At 44.4% G+C, this 16,252-nt stretch overlaps 1 protein-coding gene across 1 annotated transcript in view; it reads right to left on the bottom strand.

Annotated features, from left to right (window-relative positions):
* Positions 1-16,252, bottom strand: part of ntn4 (netrin 4) — a 60,105-nt gene that overhangs the window by 20,774 nt on the left and 23,079 nt on the right. The window contains exon 3 of the mRNA XM_060843274.1: positions 15,589-15,864. Coding sequence (XP_060699257.1) covers positions 15,589-15,864 — 276 coding nt within the window. The remainder of the gene's footprint in view (positions 1-15,588; positions 15,865-16,252) is intronic.

Genomic DNA, 16,252 nt, shown 5'->3' on the forward strand with positions numbered 1-16,252 from the left:
GTTCTAAGGGGAACAGCCCTAACCTATACAATCTCTCCCCCCTCAAAGCTGCAATGTTCAAGCCCTGACAACATTCTTGTAAATTTCCTCTCTGGAGCAGTTACGTCCCTCCTGTTATGTGGTGACAAGAACTGTACACAAAGCTTTAGCAGTGACCAAACCATTGGCTTACTTAGTTTCAGCATTACATCCTGCTCTTGTGCTACATCAACAAAGTATCCCATATGCCTTCTTTACAACCTTACTTACCTCCGGCCACAGTCTAGGACCCATGCATTCCAGGGTCTCTCACTTACTCTACCCATCTCAATATCCTCCTGTATAGCCCTTCCCCTTCCCAAATCATTAACTCACATTTTTCAGGATTGAATACCATTTGCCACTTTTCTGCCCATTCAACCAAACCATTGATACCATCCTGAAGCTGACTACCATCCTCTTCACTCTCAAGTATCTGGCCAGTTTTTGGATAGTCTGCAAATTCTCCCAATGGTGCTACTGATATTAAGTCACCCTTTAATATTCTGCTTTATCAAAGAATTAATTCCTTTCCAAATTTTGTTTTAAGGTTTGAGTTCAATGGATGGGCTAATGGGCTGAAGTGGCAGATGGAGTTTAATTTAGATAAATGCGAGGTGCTGCATTTTGGGAAAGCAAATCTTAGCAGGACTTATACACTTAAAGGTAAGGTCCTAGGGAGTGTTACTGAACAAAGAGACCTTGGAGTGCAGGTTCATAGCTCCTTGAAAGTGGAGTCGCAAGTACATAGGATAGTGAAGGCAGCGTTTGGTATACTTTCTTTTATTGGTCAGAGTATTGAGTACAGAGTTGGGAGGTCATGTTGCGGCTGTACAGAACATTGGTTAGGCTACTGTTGGAATATTGCGTGCAGTTCTGGTCTCCTTCCTATCGGAAAGATGTTGTGAAACTTGAAAGGTTCAGAAAAGATTTCCAAGGATGTTGTTAGGGTTGGAGGATTTGAGCTACAGGGAGAGGCTGAACAGGCTGGGGCTGTTTTCCCTGGAGCGTCGGAGGCTGAGGTTGACCGTATAGAGGTTTACAAAATTATGAGGGGCATGGATAAGATAAATCGACAAAGTATTTTTCCTGGGGTCAGGGAGTCCAGAACTAGAGGGCATAGGTTTAGAGTGAGAGGGGAAAGATATAAAAGGGGCAACTTTTTCACGCAGAGGGTGGTACTTGTATGGAATGAGCTGCCAGAGGATGTAGTAGAGGCTGGTACAATTGCAACATTTAAGAGGCATTTGGATGGGTATATGAATAGGAAGGGTTTGGATGGATATGGGCCGGGTGCTGGCAGGTGGGACTAGATTGGGTTGGGGTATCTGGTCGGCGTGGACAGGTTGGACCGAAGGGTCTGTTTCCATGCTGTACATCTCTATGACTGTATGATAATGTCTTGAGGCAGGGAATTTGACATTGTGTGGAATAATTTTTAAACTTGCGATAATCAGTTTTGTTACTATTTCTTTATCTATTTTGTTATTATTTCTCATAAACTCTCAGCTATCCCTTACCTTTTTGGCTTCGGTCAATAATCCCAATACGTGCAGTGCCTCATCCCCAGTAGTATCTTTGCCAGTGTTCATATCTTCCAAAAATGAAGCATGAACTGTACACAACTCTCCTGGCCACCTTATCAAGGCCCACATATTATACAAAATATCTCCCTTCTCCAATTCACTGTGTCTCTAGATTAGGAGCAAATGATTCTGCCTGTTCCTTTATGACCTTTAATGAATACATTTCCAATCTATTTTTATTCTTGGCATTTAATGTGTATTACCTTTCCCAACCTTCCTCCAGAAACCATCGCTTCATAACTTCCTTCATTTATTAATCGATTCTCGGGTTAAGAATATCTCTCAGAAGATCTCATTTATTGTTCATCCCAAATTTAAACCTGCCCCAAATGTAAGAGGGGAGAAAATAAAGTTTACAACAGACTAGATAGGCTGAGACTTTTTTCACTGGAGCCTAGGAGGTTGAGAGGTGAGTTTATAAAATAATGAGAGGTAGTGGTAGTCAGCTTTTCTGTGGGATGAGGAACTTCAAGACTAGGGTGCAGATTTTTAAGGTGAGAGGAGAGAGATTTTAAAAAGACATAAGAGGCAATTGTTTTATACAAAGGGTGATTCAAGTCTGGAATGAACCTCCTAAAAAAGTGGTGGATGAAGGTATAATTACAATGTTTAGAAGATATTTGGATAGATACATGAATAGGAAAGGTTTGGAGGAATATGGGCCAGAAACAGGCAGGTGGGACTAATTTAGTTTGGGATTATGTTCATCATAGGCTGGTTGAACCAAAGGGTCTGCTTCCATGCTGAATGACTCTGTGACTATGACTCTTATGAGCTTTTCTCATAGCACAAAGTATAGAAATTGTAAAGTTAACTGAAAGAAGGAACATGTGGAAGCAAAGGGAAGGTATGAAAACATATTGGCAGCAAAATTAAGGAAGAGAAAATTCAATGGACACTTGAAGGACACTACTGATACTTACAGTATTATGGAGGAAGGGGAGGAATTGGCACTAAATCACGATGGTCATTAGGAGAGCTGATAAAGTCATGATGAGATGAATGGCCTCAATGCATTACTCTACATCCCTAGCTGCCTTCAAGATGGTGGATGACCTGCTATTTGGGAAACAGGTTTTACTGGTGCTTGTATCAAAACATCAGCCTAATGATAAACATCATCCATCAGGTTTACTTGTAAAGATCGATTTAATTATCCAGTGTACAAGGTAGTTTTAAAAAAAAAGAGGATTTTTAAAAATCTAAACATCGCTGGCATCTATTGCCCATCCTACCTTGAGAAGGTGGTAGGAAATCACCTTGTTTTATTGCATGTATGAGGTTTGGCAGCTTTAATCTCCCAAGTGCCGCTTCTGGAGTACTGCAAATTGTTTTCTTTAAATATATTTGACAGGAACGTGGAAACAGACATTCTCTTAGACTCTGGATAGCTTCTGCCTCTTTCCAGGTCACTCTACATGGTCAAGTGACATTGGCATCACTAATACACATCATCAACAGACCTTCCCCTCATGACCTTATATTTTATAAAGAGCCACAGCCTCGGATAGAGCTGGTGGTGGAGTGGCATTGTCACTGCACTCGGAATCCAGAGCTCAGAATCTGGTTCGCGAAATGATACAGTGACACCAATAGTTGGGGTTCAATTCCCATCCTAGCTGAGGTCACCACGGAGGCTCTGCCCAAGGCAAGATGACCCTGCGGTTCAACTCACAATTAGTTGCCTCTCTCTAATGAGATAGCACCTGGGGTGCCTCTGGCATGAGGGCAACTTTCACAGTCAGACACAGTGCAGTACATTCTGGGAAAGACAGATTGAATCCTTCTGCAGCAGTTGGTGAGATTTTGATTCAATTGATATATCTGAAATTTAAGGTTTTTTGCTAAGTTGTAGCTCAGGTTGTGGATGAGGTAATTGGTTAGCTTGCTGACCTGCTCGCTTATCATGCAGATGTTTTGTAACATCATCATCATCACCCAGCATGGTAACAAAACATCTGCACGATAACCAACTACTTCATACCTCACAAAGCTAATTTCGTGTTGACCACAAAACAATTCGTGGAAAAACCCATCTGGTTCACTAAAGTCCTTTAGGGAAAGAAATCTGCTGTCCTCACCTGGTCTGGCCTATATATGTGTCCAGACCAACAGCATTGTGGCCAACTCTCCAAGTCCTTCAAACAGCTTAGCAAGTCACTCAGGAGTGTCAAACTGCTCCTATGTCTGATAAAGCTAACAAAACTAGACAGCATCTACCAAGGGACTGGAAATGACAATGGCGCACACAGCCATTGATTTTATTACTCCTTAGGTGTTGCTAGGTCAAACTCCAGGAATGCCCAACAGCATTGTTTACATCCCTACAGCTCATGGACTGCAGCTCACCGCCCCTTCTCCAAGCCAATAAATTTTGGTCGATCCGACAATGTCTGCACCCTACGAATACAAATAGAGCTGATTCTCTTTTTAAAAAAAAAATTGTGCGTGGGGAAGGAGGCACTCCCATAGTTCCTTCAGGTGAGACATTCCAAAATGTTGACGTAGCAGCTGTGAAATATTGAGGCATGTTCCTGAGGCCTGAACATCTGAACACATTACTCCAATTAGAGAGGTCGCCATTCACAAATCTTTTCTATATGAACACCAAGTCTTCCAGGTTGAAATTTGCCACATTCTGCCTGGTTTCCCTTTTCAGAAAACAAATTATGTCAGAAGCTGCAATTCTGTAACACCCTGTAAGGGTTATTCTGCTCACTATGATAGATTACAGTTGAAAAGCTGCAGTAATTTGATTGATGCATTTTATGTTCAGCTTCTTGGAATCCTTGGTAGTTCTTGAGATGAAGTCACTAACTGCCTGGAAAATGTAGAGATTTAATTCATACCTTTTTCCATTGGATGTCCAACATTTGTTGCCCAGCCCAATTGCCCTTGAACCGAGTAGCATTTCAGATGACAGTTAAGAGTCACTCACATTGCTGTGAGTCTGCAGTCACATGTAGGTAAGGATGACAGTTTCCCTCCCGAAAGAACATGTGGGAATTAGGTTGGCTTCCATGTCAATTGATGGTGGTTCTCAGAGTCATCTTCATGGAGATGACTTTTCAATTCCAGATTTATTAATTAAGTTTAAATTCCACCAGCTGCCGGGCTGACATTTGAAGCCATATTTCCACAGCATTAGTGTGGGCCTCTGGATTTTCAGTCTCTTGCTTGGGATGGGAAGTAGTTCCAATTGGAAAGCTGTTGAATTGATGATGGAGGAGGTTCATGTAGTATACCTTGTTTTCGGAGTCGGAGGGCAGAGCAGAGCTGTACGTATATGACTAACTGACTGCGGGGATTCACGGCCTTGTTTTCAAGGGTGGAGGGTGGAGCAGAGCTGTACGTATATAACTAACTGACCACAGGGAGCAAAGCAAGTAACTGAGACCAAACTGAAAACGTGATGTCACAGGAATGCTGTGACCTGATTGGCTGATAGGAAATCTGTCTGAGATTTGAAAAAAAGACACTCCAAAACAAACTAGATTAACTAATTAGGGATTAGCTAACTAATAAATTAATTAACTAAGTAGATAATACTGGGCACTTCAGTCCCATGCTCCTGATCTTTGGCCACCCGCTGCAGAGAGTGGAGGGTAGGTCAGAGACCTCCTCGTGGGTCTGTTCCTGGGCCTGGCCAAACAGGCTATAAACAGATCCAGGCAGTGGGCTGTGAAGGGGGTCACTATGGCCGATTGCCTGCCCCTCTTCCACGGCTATGTCAGAGCCCGGATGTCCCTGGAGAAGGAGCCAATGGTGTCCACCAACACCCTCGAGATCTTCAGGGAAAGGTGGGCACTGCAGGGAGTGGAGTGTATTATTTCCCTGCCCAACTTTATTTTGATTTAATCCCTGCCCTCCCCTTCACTGTTTGATCACGCAGCATTGCCCTCTGAGAAGGACACTGCTGTCACTGGCCACCCTGGTGTTTTTCTTCCTGGTGGTGGAAACTGAATAAAGATTTGTACACCAGTTGTCTTTTACAGTGTCTCACACCTACACACACGACATGGGTGCTGAAGAAAATATAAGCACTACTGCAGTTAGGCAGTAGTGTGGGGTTAAAGGGAAAAAAGAAAAGAAAATATTTGAATTTAGAATCTCCTTAGTTCAGAGAGAAAATAATAGAGAATGCTGGGCAGGTGTTGTGCTGTAACTGCAGGAGGTAGATGCTAGCTAATCCCATTGTGAACTGCAGTTACCACATCTGCAGCAAGTGTTGGTTGCTCGAGGAACTCTAGCTCAGAGTTGAGGAGAGGGAAACTGAGCTTCAGACATTGCGGCACATCCGGGAGGGGGAAAAGGACTTGGATGTTTTGTTTCAGGACGCAGTCACACCTGGTACATTAAGTATCACAAATTCAGACAGTGGCCAGGGACAGCAGAGTGTGACAGCAAGTGAGTTGAGTAGAGGGATCCAGGTAGAGCAGTCTCAGCTCTTGACCTTGTGCAACATGTACGAGGTCCTTGCTCCCTGTTTGGATGAGGAACAGAGTCGCAAGGAGGATGAGCTGGCTGACCACGACACTATGGTACAGGAGGCCTTCGGGGGAGGGGGAGGGAGTGGAATCAAAACATCAAGTGGTAGTTGTAGGGGATTCTATAATTAGAGGGATAGATAGTATCCCTTGTAAACAGGATAAAGAGTCCCACATGGTGTGTTGCCTGCTCAGTGTCAGGATGCTGGACATCTCTGACCGGCTTGAAAGGATATTGGAGAAGGAGGGGGAGAACCCAGTTGTTGTGGTCCATGTTGGGGCAAACATAGGCAAGGAAGGAGGACCTATTTGGGGATTATCAACCACTAGGAATGAAATTAAGGAATGGGTCCTCAAGGGTTATAATCTCTGGATTACTACCCAAGCCGCATGCAAATTGGCTTCGGGATAAGAAAATCAGGCAAGTAAACATGTGACGAAAGGAGTGGTGTGGGAATGAGGAGTTCCATTTCATGGGGCATTGGCATCAGTTTTGGAACAGGAGGGATCTGTGTCGATGGGACACTCTTCACCTGAACCAATTTGGAAACAGTGTTCTAACGAAAAAGGATAAATAGGGTGGTCACTAGGACTTTAAACTAGTGAATCGGGGATAGGAAGGGGAAAACGACCGGAAGTATGATGGTAAATAGAAAGGAAAGCAGCAGGTTAGCAGATGTGCAGGAGTGGTTAACTACATGGCACACTATGAAAGAAGTTATAAAACGAAGGATAATTCAGGAGATATTATTATTGGAGATGTTAGAATTCATAAAGAGGGTGTAAAAACTAGCGTAAAGGCACTTTACCTGAATGCTTGTAGCATTCAAAACAAGGCAGATGAGTTAACAGCACAAATCATCACGAATGAGTATGATTTAATAGCCATTACAGAGATATGGTTGCGGGATGGTCACAACTAGGAGTTAAATATCCAGGGGTATCAGACTATTTGGAAGGTCAGACAGGAACGTGAGGGAAGTGGTGTGGCTCTGATATTTAAGGATAACATAATGGCGGTGGTGAGATATGATATAGGTCCTATGGAGAATAAGGTTGAATCCATTTGGGTGGGAATTGAAGATTCTAAGAAGAAAAACTTACTGTTAGGTGTCGTCTACAGGCCACCAAATAATATCATGTTGAGGCAGGCAATAAGCAATGAAATAACTAATGCCTGTATAATTGGTACAGGAATTACCATGGGGAATTTTAATCTACATGTCAATTGGTCGAACCAGGTTGGTCAGGGTAGCCTTGAGGAAGAATTTGTTGAGTGTATCCGTGATAATTTTCTTGAACAGTATGTAATGGAACTGATGAGGAAACAAGCTATCCTAGATCTGGTCCTGTGTAATGAGATAGGAATAATTAAATGATCTCATTGTTAGGGAGCCTCTTGAAAGGAGCAATCACAGTATGAATTTAGAATACAGCGAAACTATGTACCAGTGAAAAGGAAGAACTGTAGGAAGTGGGATTATCTGTTATTGGTGTCTCAGGAAATAAGGGAGGCTATCAAATTGGTCTTTGTGTGCCTTCTCTTTCAATGGGAAACTAGAAGACTGGAATAACTTTAAAGGTCAACAGAAAGTCACAAAAAAGCCAAACAGAAAAGAGAGATTAAGAGAGTAAACTAGGTCAGAATATAAAGACAGATAGCAAACATTTCTATAAATGAAAGAGAGTGGCTAAGGTAAACATTGGTCCTTTACGGGATGTGATGGGGGATTTGTAATGGAAATATAGGAAATAGCAGAGAAATTGAACAGTTATTTTGTGTTGGTCTTCTCAGTGGAGGACACGAATAACATGCCAATAATCGACAAGGAGACTAAAGTAGATGAGAACCTGGAAACAATCATTATCACGAAAGAGTTAGGCAAGCTAATGAAGCTAAAGGTAGACAAATCTCCTGACCCTGATGGAATACATCCCAAGGTACTAAAACAGTTGGCAGGAGAAATAGCAAATGCACTTGTGGTAATTTTCCAAAGTTCGCTAGACTCTGGGACAGTTCCAGCAGATTGGAAAACAGCAAATGTGGCGCCACTGCTTAAATAGGGAGGTAGACAAAAGATGGGGGAATTATAGTCCAGTTATCTTAACTTCTGTAGTGGGAAAATGCTTGAATCTATTATCTAAGAAGAAATAGTAAGACATCGAGATAGAAATTGCCCCATTAGGTAGAGGCAGCATGGGCGGTTCATGAAAGGCAGGTCATGCTTAACTAATCTACTGGAATTCTATGAAAACATTATGAGCACAGCAGTAACTAGGGACCTATTGATATGATGTATCTAGATCTCCAGACATTCATCATGGTGTCGCACAAAAGGCTGCTGCATGACATTATGGGAATGTATTGAATAGAGGATTGGTTAACTAACAGAAAGCAAAGAGTGGGGATAGATGAGTGCTATTCTGGTTGGCAGTGACTAGTGGTGTGCCTTAGGGATCAGTGTTGGGACCACAATTATTCACAATTTACAGAGATGATTTGGAGTTGGGGACCACACGTTGTGTGTCAAAGTTTGTAGATGACACTATGAGTGGCCAAGCAAAGTGTGCAGAGGACTGTGAAACTTTGCAAAGGGACATAGATAGTTTAAGTGAGTGGGCAAAGGTCTGGCAGATGGAGTACAATATTAATAAATGTGAAGTCATCCATTTTGGTAGGAATAACAGGAAAAAGGACGATTACTTGAATGGTAAGAAATTGCAGCATGCTGCTGTGCAGAGGGACCTGGGTGTTCTTGTGCATGTATCACAGAAAGTTGGTCTGCAGGTGTAACAGGTAATTAAGGCAAATGGAGTTTTGTCCTTCATTGCTAAGGGGATTGAATTTAAAAGCAGGGAGGTTATGTTGCAGCTGTACAGGGTACTGGTGAGGCTGCACCTGGGGTACTGTGTGCAGCTTTGGTCTCCTTACTTGAGAAAGGATGTGCTGGCACTAGAGAGGGTGTAGAGGAGGTTTACTAGGTTGATCCCGAAATTGAGAGGGTCAGCTTATGAGGTGAGACTGAGTAGACTGGGATTATATTCAATGGAATTTAGAAGAATTGGGGGGGGGGGGGGGGGAGCAGTCTTATATAAACATACAAAATTCTGAAGGGAATAGATAAAATAGAAATAGATAGGATGTTTCCACTAGTAGGTGAGACTAGAACAAGAAGGCATAACCTCTTGTGGGCGGCACGGTGGCACAGTGATTAGCACTGCTACCTCACAGCACCAGCCTCAGGCGACTGTCTGTGTGGAGTTTGCACGTTCTCCCCGTGTCTGTGTGGGTTTCCTCCAGGTGCTCCAGTTTCCTCCCACAGTCCAAAGATGTGTGGGTCAGGTGAATTGGCCGTGCTAAATTGCCCCTAGTGTTAGGTAAGAGGTAAATGTATGGCGCCGGTTGTGCTTCGGCGGGTCGGTGTGGACTTGTTGGGCTGAAGGGCCAGTTTCCACACTGTAAGTAATCTAATCTAATCACAAAAACCTCAAAATTAGGGGAAGCAGATTTAGGACTGAATTTAGAAGGAACTACTCCACCTAGAGGGTTGTGAATCTGTGGAATTCCCTGCCCAGTGAAACAGTTGAGGTTTCCTCATTGAATGTTCTTAAAACTAAGAGAGGTAATTTTTTCAACAGTAAAGGAATTAAGAGTTATGGTGAGAGGGCAGGTAAGTGGAGCTGAGGCCATGAAAAGATCAGCCATGATCTTATTGAATGGCAGAGTGGGCTCAAGGGGCCAGATGGCCTACTCCTGCTCCTGGCTCTTCTTTCTTATATAAGCAATTGGTGTAATGGTGACAGCTATGAGAAGCCCTACTAGCTGTTTGTCACAGATGTTGTACATAGCATTGGAAGGTGGCATGACTATGAAGGCCCAGCTCTCGAATAGAAGCCCTCCGAGTAGTATCTGCGGGTGATCCACACCAAAACGGTAGGACAGGTCATGGGGACAGTGCTGAGCTGGAAGTTTGGAATGAGGGTGAGGAGGGGGAAGGGGAAATGAGGAAGCTGGTGAAGTCCACATTGATGCCCTGGGGTTGAAGTGTTCCGAGGCGGAAGACGAGGCGTTCTTCCTCCAGGCGTCTGGTGGTGAGGGAGCGGCGGTGAAGGAGGCCCAGGACCTCGGATACAATAAATGATATTAGTGGATGTGCAGGGAAAACTTAAAAACATTCCTGATGAAGAGCTTATGCCCGAAACGTCGAATTTCCTGTTCCTTGGATGCTGCCTGACCTGCTGTGCTTTAACCAGCAACACATTTTCAACTGTGATCTCCAGCATCTGCAGACCTCATTTTTTACCTGAAGATTTTAACCTACTGCGAATCCTCTTGCAAGGATGCCTTCCTTGAAGAAGCTCTCTTCCTCCCTCTACAAGGATTTCAGCGAGTCTCTCTCTCACTGCACCCCCCAGGTCATCTCCTCTGCACAGAAGCTCTTCAGCCACGTTCTCAAACAGACTCGCTACCACAGCCACATCTCCTTCCTCAGCACCTGCCTAAGGAACCGACTGATCCCACACGGACTCCGGACTACGTTCCGACCAACAAAATTTGGACCCAACCAAGACAACCTGTACCTACAACGAATCCGAAGCCTCCAGCAACAGACCTCCCTCCGGATCCTCCGCTCCACCCTTGCAGCCATGCATCGCTACCTACATTCCCTGCAATCAGCCCTACCCCAGCTCAGGACAAAGCATTCCTGATGAAGGGCTTATGCCCGAAACGTCGAATTTCCTATTCCTTGGATGCTGCCTGACCTGCTGTGCTTTAACCAGCAACACATTTTCAACTGATCCACACCAGCGGGCAGTTTTAGCACCTCCTTGTGTTTTGCAGAGTTAGAGTGGTTGGTTCCTTCAGTAACCTGGAGTTGATATGTACCTGTCAGACTGTACTTCCATGTTCACACTGCCATCAGTATAACTGCGGTTCCCATCTACTGTCTGTGATATCAAAGATTGAAGATTCAGAAGAAGGGGTAGCCCAGTGAGCATGGAGTCATTTGTTGCTATTTTGATTGAGCCCTCGTTTCAATCCTTTTCTGTCAGGAGGTTTACAATTGCTCAATATTCTACCTACAACCTCATTCCCATTGACAGTACTCAGTCACAATCGTCTGTACATTAAATGAGGAACAAAAGATTTTTCCTTGTCTTCTGCTCTTAGACCATAACTGGTGTTACTAGCAACTGATGGTTATGGGTTGAGGAGGTTGGTGGTGAGTGCAGTCTAGGCTAGGTCCTCCTCTCTGACAGTCTTAGTTTATGACCTCCCACAAGTACCTTTTACCTGCACAGTACATAGCAGGATGCAACCAACTGGAAAGGGTCAGTTCACAAATTCTTTTGACCGTGGTGTGGGCAGGATATCACAATCCTCCTAAAAACTGTAATTGCCACTGTTTTCATGCTTCCCCTTTCTTCAGATTAAAACCCCTTTGATTTTTGACTTGTTAGCTACTGGTGGTAAAGAGTTAATCTCACCAACACAGTGTTATTATTATCTTCCCCGCATTTTGTAAAATATAATTGAGTTTATTCTAAACAGCTCCCAGCCTCTTTAAAGCAAAAGCTAAATAACAAACCTTGTTACAAACATAAAATCTGATCCCTTACATGTCAGAGAAGTGAGGTTAATCCTATAAACCGATTAAGGATATTAAACTTTACAGGAAGAGTGTAGCCATTTAACTCAAAATGTTATTCGAGGGAATAATACATGCTTCCTGCTGTCTCCCAGCTTTCCCTTATTGCCATCGATTAGTCATTCCACAATTACTCAGTCAATATGGAACACTGTTTTATAGTCAGACCATTCCTACAGAGACCAGCTGCTGTCCAGAGTGAGCAGGAGCCTTCTCTCCAGTGCCTTATTTATCCATCAGCCCATATCACTTAAATCAGATTATCTACTCATGACTACATTGCTAGTATGGGATCTTGCTGTGTGCAAACTGGCTGTCGCATCTCCTCCAGTAAAAGCATCCCATTGGCTGGAAGGCAGGATATCCTGAATTACCTCACAGCCAACAAAGCACCAGTCACAATGTTTACAACAATAGCCGAGGTCGGGATGGATTTATTCACTAGCTCTTGCTGCCAGAGTGGGACAATGAATGATGATGCCAGTAGCTACATTGGAAAGGAGGGCTCAATATTTAGTAAATGTAAGCAGAGGTGTTGGACAACATTCAGGCTGGCCCTGATAGGGGCAGGAAATATCTATGTCACAGAGAATGACCATACCCAACAACAACATTACTCTCTCTGGGCAGTAGGTAGAAAAGGATTCCTGGGCTGATTATTGGCTCCTTGAGCCTCATCATGAACAATCATCCATCATCAACAAGTCCTCAAGTAGGCCTTGAACGTGAATCTAACCACTATCACTTATTTCAATCATGTTACCATCACTGAATCCACGTCTATCAACATCTTGGGGTTACTACTGACCACAAACGGAACTGGATTCACATTTAAACACAGTGGCTACAAGAGCAGATCAGAGGTCAGGGATACTGCAGACAGTAACTCACCTCCTGACTTCTCAAGGCTTGTTTGCACTTTGAGCTTGTTTTTTTGAGAGACAGGAGGTATCAAATGATCTATTTTCCTTGTCTTTTCAGCATTACCCTGTTCGTGGAAAAGCAGATCCAGCAGTTGTTCTGTCCATTATTTTGGAGTCTCCTAACACAGCAGAGCACTTGTCCCATGAGCCCTTCATGGACCCACCCACACCTGCCAACCATTCAGACAGAGAGGAGCCTCTTTGCTATTGTCATGGAACCTGTAGGAGCCGGCACTAATGTGAGGGATAGCACTGAGCAGTGTGGCCCGAGCAGTTGTATTGGGACCAGCCGCAACAGGTGATGGATGGTGACAGTCAGCAGCGAGCAGGGCAGCTTGAGCAGTTGTGTTGAGACCTCCAGCAGAAAGAGGTGATGGTGAGGGAGGACACTAAGCAGGGCATCTTGAGCAGATACATTGGGACCTCCACAGCAGTTGGAGATAGTGAGGAAGGATTCTGAGCAGGGCAACTGGAGCAAGTGAATAGAACGTCTCTGGAGGAAAAACTGTCTTTGGGGGAAGTAGATCTTATGGGGAGAAGGATCAGCAGACAAGAAAAATTCTCAACCAGGGAATTCCATGTAATTGCTGCATCTGCCTTGTTTAATCTCAATTTCTCTTCATGTTTGTAATGCCCTGATGTCAGTGGAAGAAAGAGTACCTGCTTTATGATCTTGAGCCATCTGTATTTTCAAATCTCATGTTAAACTATCCAGTGTAGAGCTGACTGCAGAGATCTCACACTGTCCCTGACTGTTAGGAAGGAGGAAACATGCTGGCCCATTTCCTCTTGACCGAGTCAGGATCCAGTCATGGAGGAGGGGTCGGAGGTGACGGGGGAGTCTTCCTACTATCCATTGGTGAGTGGTGGTGACTGAGGGTGGGTGTCAGATGGGATTTCAGAAAAGAAGTATTCGACAAGTAACCAAAACTCTGTGATTGAAATGTGAGACTTGAAATGATTAACTTCTGCAAGTGCAGGTTTTTAACTGGAAGCTTTTGGGAAATAATGAGCAGTGAAGACTTTTCTCAGTACAGGTAGTTTGTTATCTGTACATACAGATGTCAATGTTGGGGAGAGAGTGATTACTGCTCTAATACATCGTGCAATCTCAGTGCTGAGGGAGGAGTGCATTGCTACAGATGTCAGCCTTTGGGGGAGTGATTTGGAGTCTGATGAAGGTCCTGTCTAAGCATTAATATCAGAGTCTGTTGATGTATAGAGTACTGGCCAACAGGGTGGCATGGTGGCTCAGTGGTTAGCACTGCTGCCTCACAGTGCCAGGGACCTGGGTTCAATTCCACCATTGGGTGTCTGTCTGTGTAGAGTTTGCACTTTCTCCCCATGTCAGTGTGCTCCAGTTTCCTCCCACAGTCCAAAGATGTGCAGGTTAGGTGGACTGGCCATGTGAAATTGCCCCAGGTGCCCAGAGATCTCCAGGCTAGGTGGATTAGCCACGGAAAGAAAATGCAGAGTTATTGGAACAGTGTGGGTCTCGGAAGGATGCTCTTCAAAGGGTCAGTGCAAAACTCAATGGACCGAATAGTCTCAATCTGCACCACAAAGATTCTCTGGTTCCTCTGTCACCTAACAGCTCCAAGTTGACCACCAGCTCAGTTTGGGATCAGTGCTGCATGCAAATTGTCTCAGCACACAGGAGTTTTCAAGGGGCAGAGCTGGAACTGAGAGGTCTCATTTAAGACAAACACAGGAATGTTTTCCTCTTGGAGAAGGGGGTCAAGATTGATTTTAAGCACATCAACATATTCTTTCTGGGGAGTAAGTGGAAAAGGATTCCTAGGCTGATTATTAGCTCCTTGACCCCATCATGAACAGAGGAGAAAGTGAGGTCTGAAGATGCTGGAGATCAGAGCTGAAAATGTGTTGCTGGAAAAGCACAGCAGGTCAGGCAGCATCCAGGGAACAGGAGATTCGACGTTTCGGGCATAAGCCCTTCTTCAGGAATAAGCCCTGAAGAAGGGCTTATGCCCGAAACGTCGAATCTCCTGTTCCCTGGATGCTGCCTGACCTGCTGTGCTTTCTCAGCAACACATTTTCAGCCCATCATGAACAATCACCCATCACCAACAAGTCCTCAGGTAGGACTTGAACCTGGAACTTCAAACCTAGAGGTAGGGTCACTACCCACTTGGCACCACAAACATCTTGAACAGTTTAAAAAAGCAGATGCAGAGAAGAGACTCCCACTGGAGTCAGGTTTAGGCTAAAGGGGATGGGCAGATTTCAAACACAGACAAGGAGCAATTACTCTTCTCCAAATAATCATCAACTCACTTCTCAAGAGAGTGTGATGGACACCAGGACACAGTGTACATTTGAGGGGGAAATGGACAGATTTTTAAATTAGTGATGGGTTAATGGGGAGCAGCAGGAAAATGGAATTGAGGCCAAGCTGAAATCAGCCATGATAGTGTTCAATGGCAGGGCAGGCTAGAGGGGCTAAATGGCCTACACCCACTCCTGGTTCTTAAGTTCACGATCAGAACTAGGGGCCAAATATAAGATAGCTGCTAAAACGTATATCAGACAATTCTGACGAAGTAATCTTTTCTGGGCAGCAGTGAGAAATCTACTGCTATTATGTGAATAGCAGAGAAGTGGAAACTGGATAAAAGATAGGAGGGAGAAAGAAGTAGAAGGTAATGTTGACGGGTTTGAAGAAAGGGAGGTGGAAGAAAGCTCACGTGGAGTAGAAACATAGTGAGAGTGACTGCATGGGGCTGGATCTGTGCGGTAAATACTTCGACATCAAAGTAACATGATTCTTGTAAAGTGCTTCAAGATGTCCTAAGAACATGGGCTGAGTTATAGAAATCAAAGCCTGCGAGAACTGATTCTATTTCACAAGGCACAGCTCCTATTAGCAGCCTCTCTCCTGCAGGGAAATAGTGATTACACTTACCACTGTCTGAAAGTTGCCCCTTGCTGGCCTGAAACTCTCGGTGGGCCCACACTCCTCAGCGTGGCCATTACAGAAGCAGCTCCCCATTGCGATAAAGTCATAGATTGCGTAGTGTGCAAACCGCTGGGGTTTGAGGCTGGCTGCCAGGCTTGGACAGGGGCACGACTGCCGTTTGAGAAGACGCACTCGGATATTGGTGACTTTCAACAGCTCCTGGGCTTGTACGCTGTAAGGGTCTTCCACAGAGTGCGGATGGGAGAGAACACGGAATATAACCTGTTGGACAATGGGAAACACAAGAATAATCAGACAACAGGAACTGAAATCAGGCTCACTTCTAAACCTACAAACATATAGGTTAGGAGGCAGAATAGGCCACTCGGCCCCTCAAGTCTGCCCCACAATTCAGTAAGATTCAGTAAGATCTGATTACTTCATTTTCCTGTCTATCTCTGATAACTTTTCACCCCCATGCTGATCAAGAATCCACTCACTTCTACTTTAAAATTACTCAAAGTGTCTGCTTCCACTGCCTTTTGAGCTAGAGCCCTCCAAAGCTTCAGGATCGCACAAGTGAACCTTCAATCAGACAGGAACCAATACCCCTGTTGGCACAGAACCCGCAAGGTTGGAACAGAGCCTGGAGTGCTGTGAGTGAGAAGGG

This window comes from Hemiscyllium ocellatum, chromosome 23 (genome assembly GCF_020745735.1).
Source record: "Hemiscyllium ocellatum isolate sHemOce1 chromosome 23, sHemOce1.pat.X.cur, whole genome shotgun sequence".
NCBI lineage: Eukaryota > Metazoa > Chordata > Chondrichthyes > Orectolobiformes > Hemiscylliidae > Hemiscyllium > Hemiscyllium ocellatum.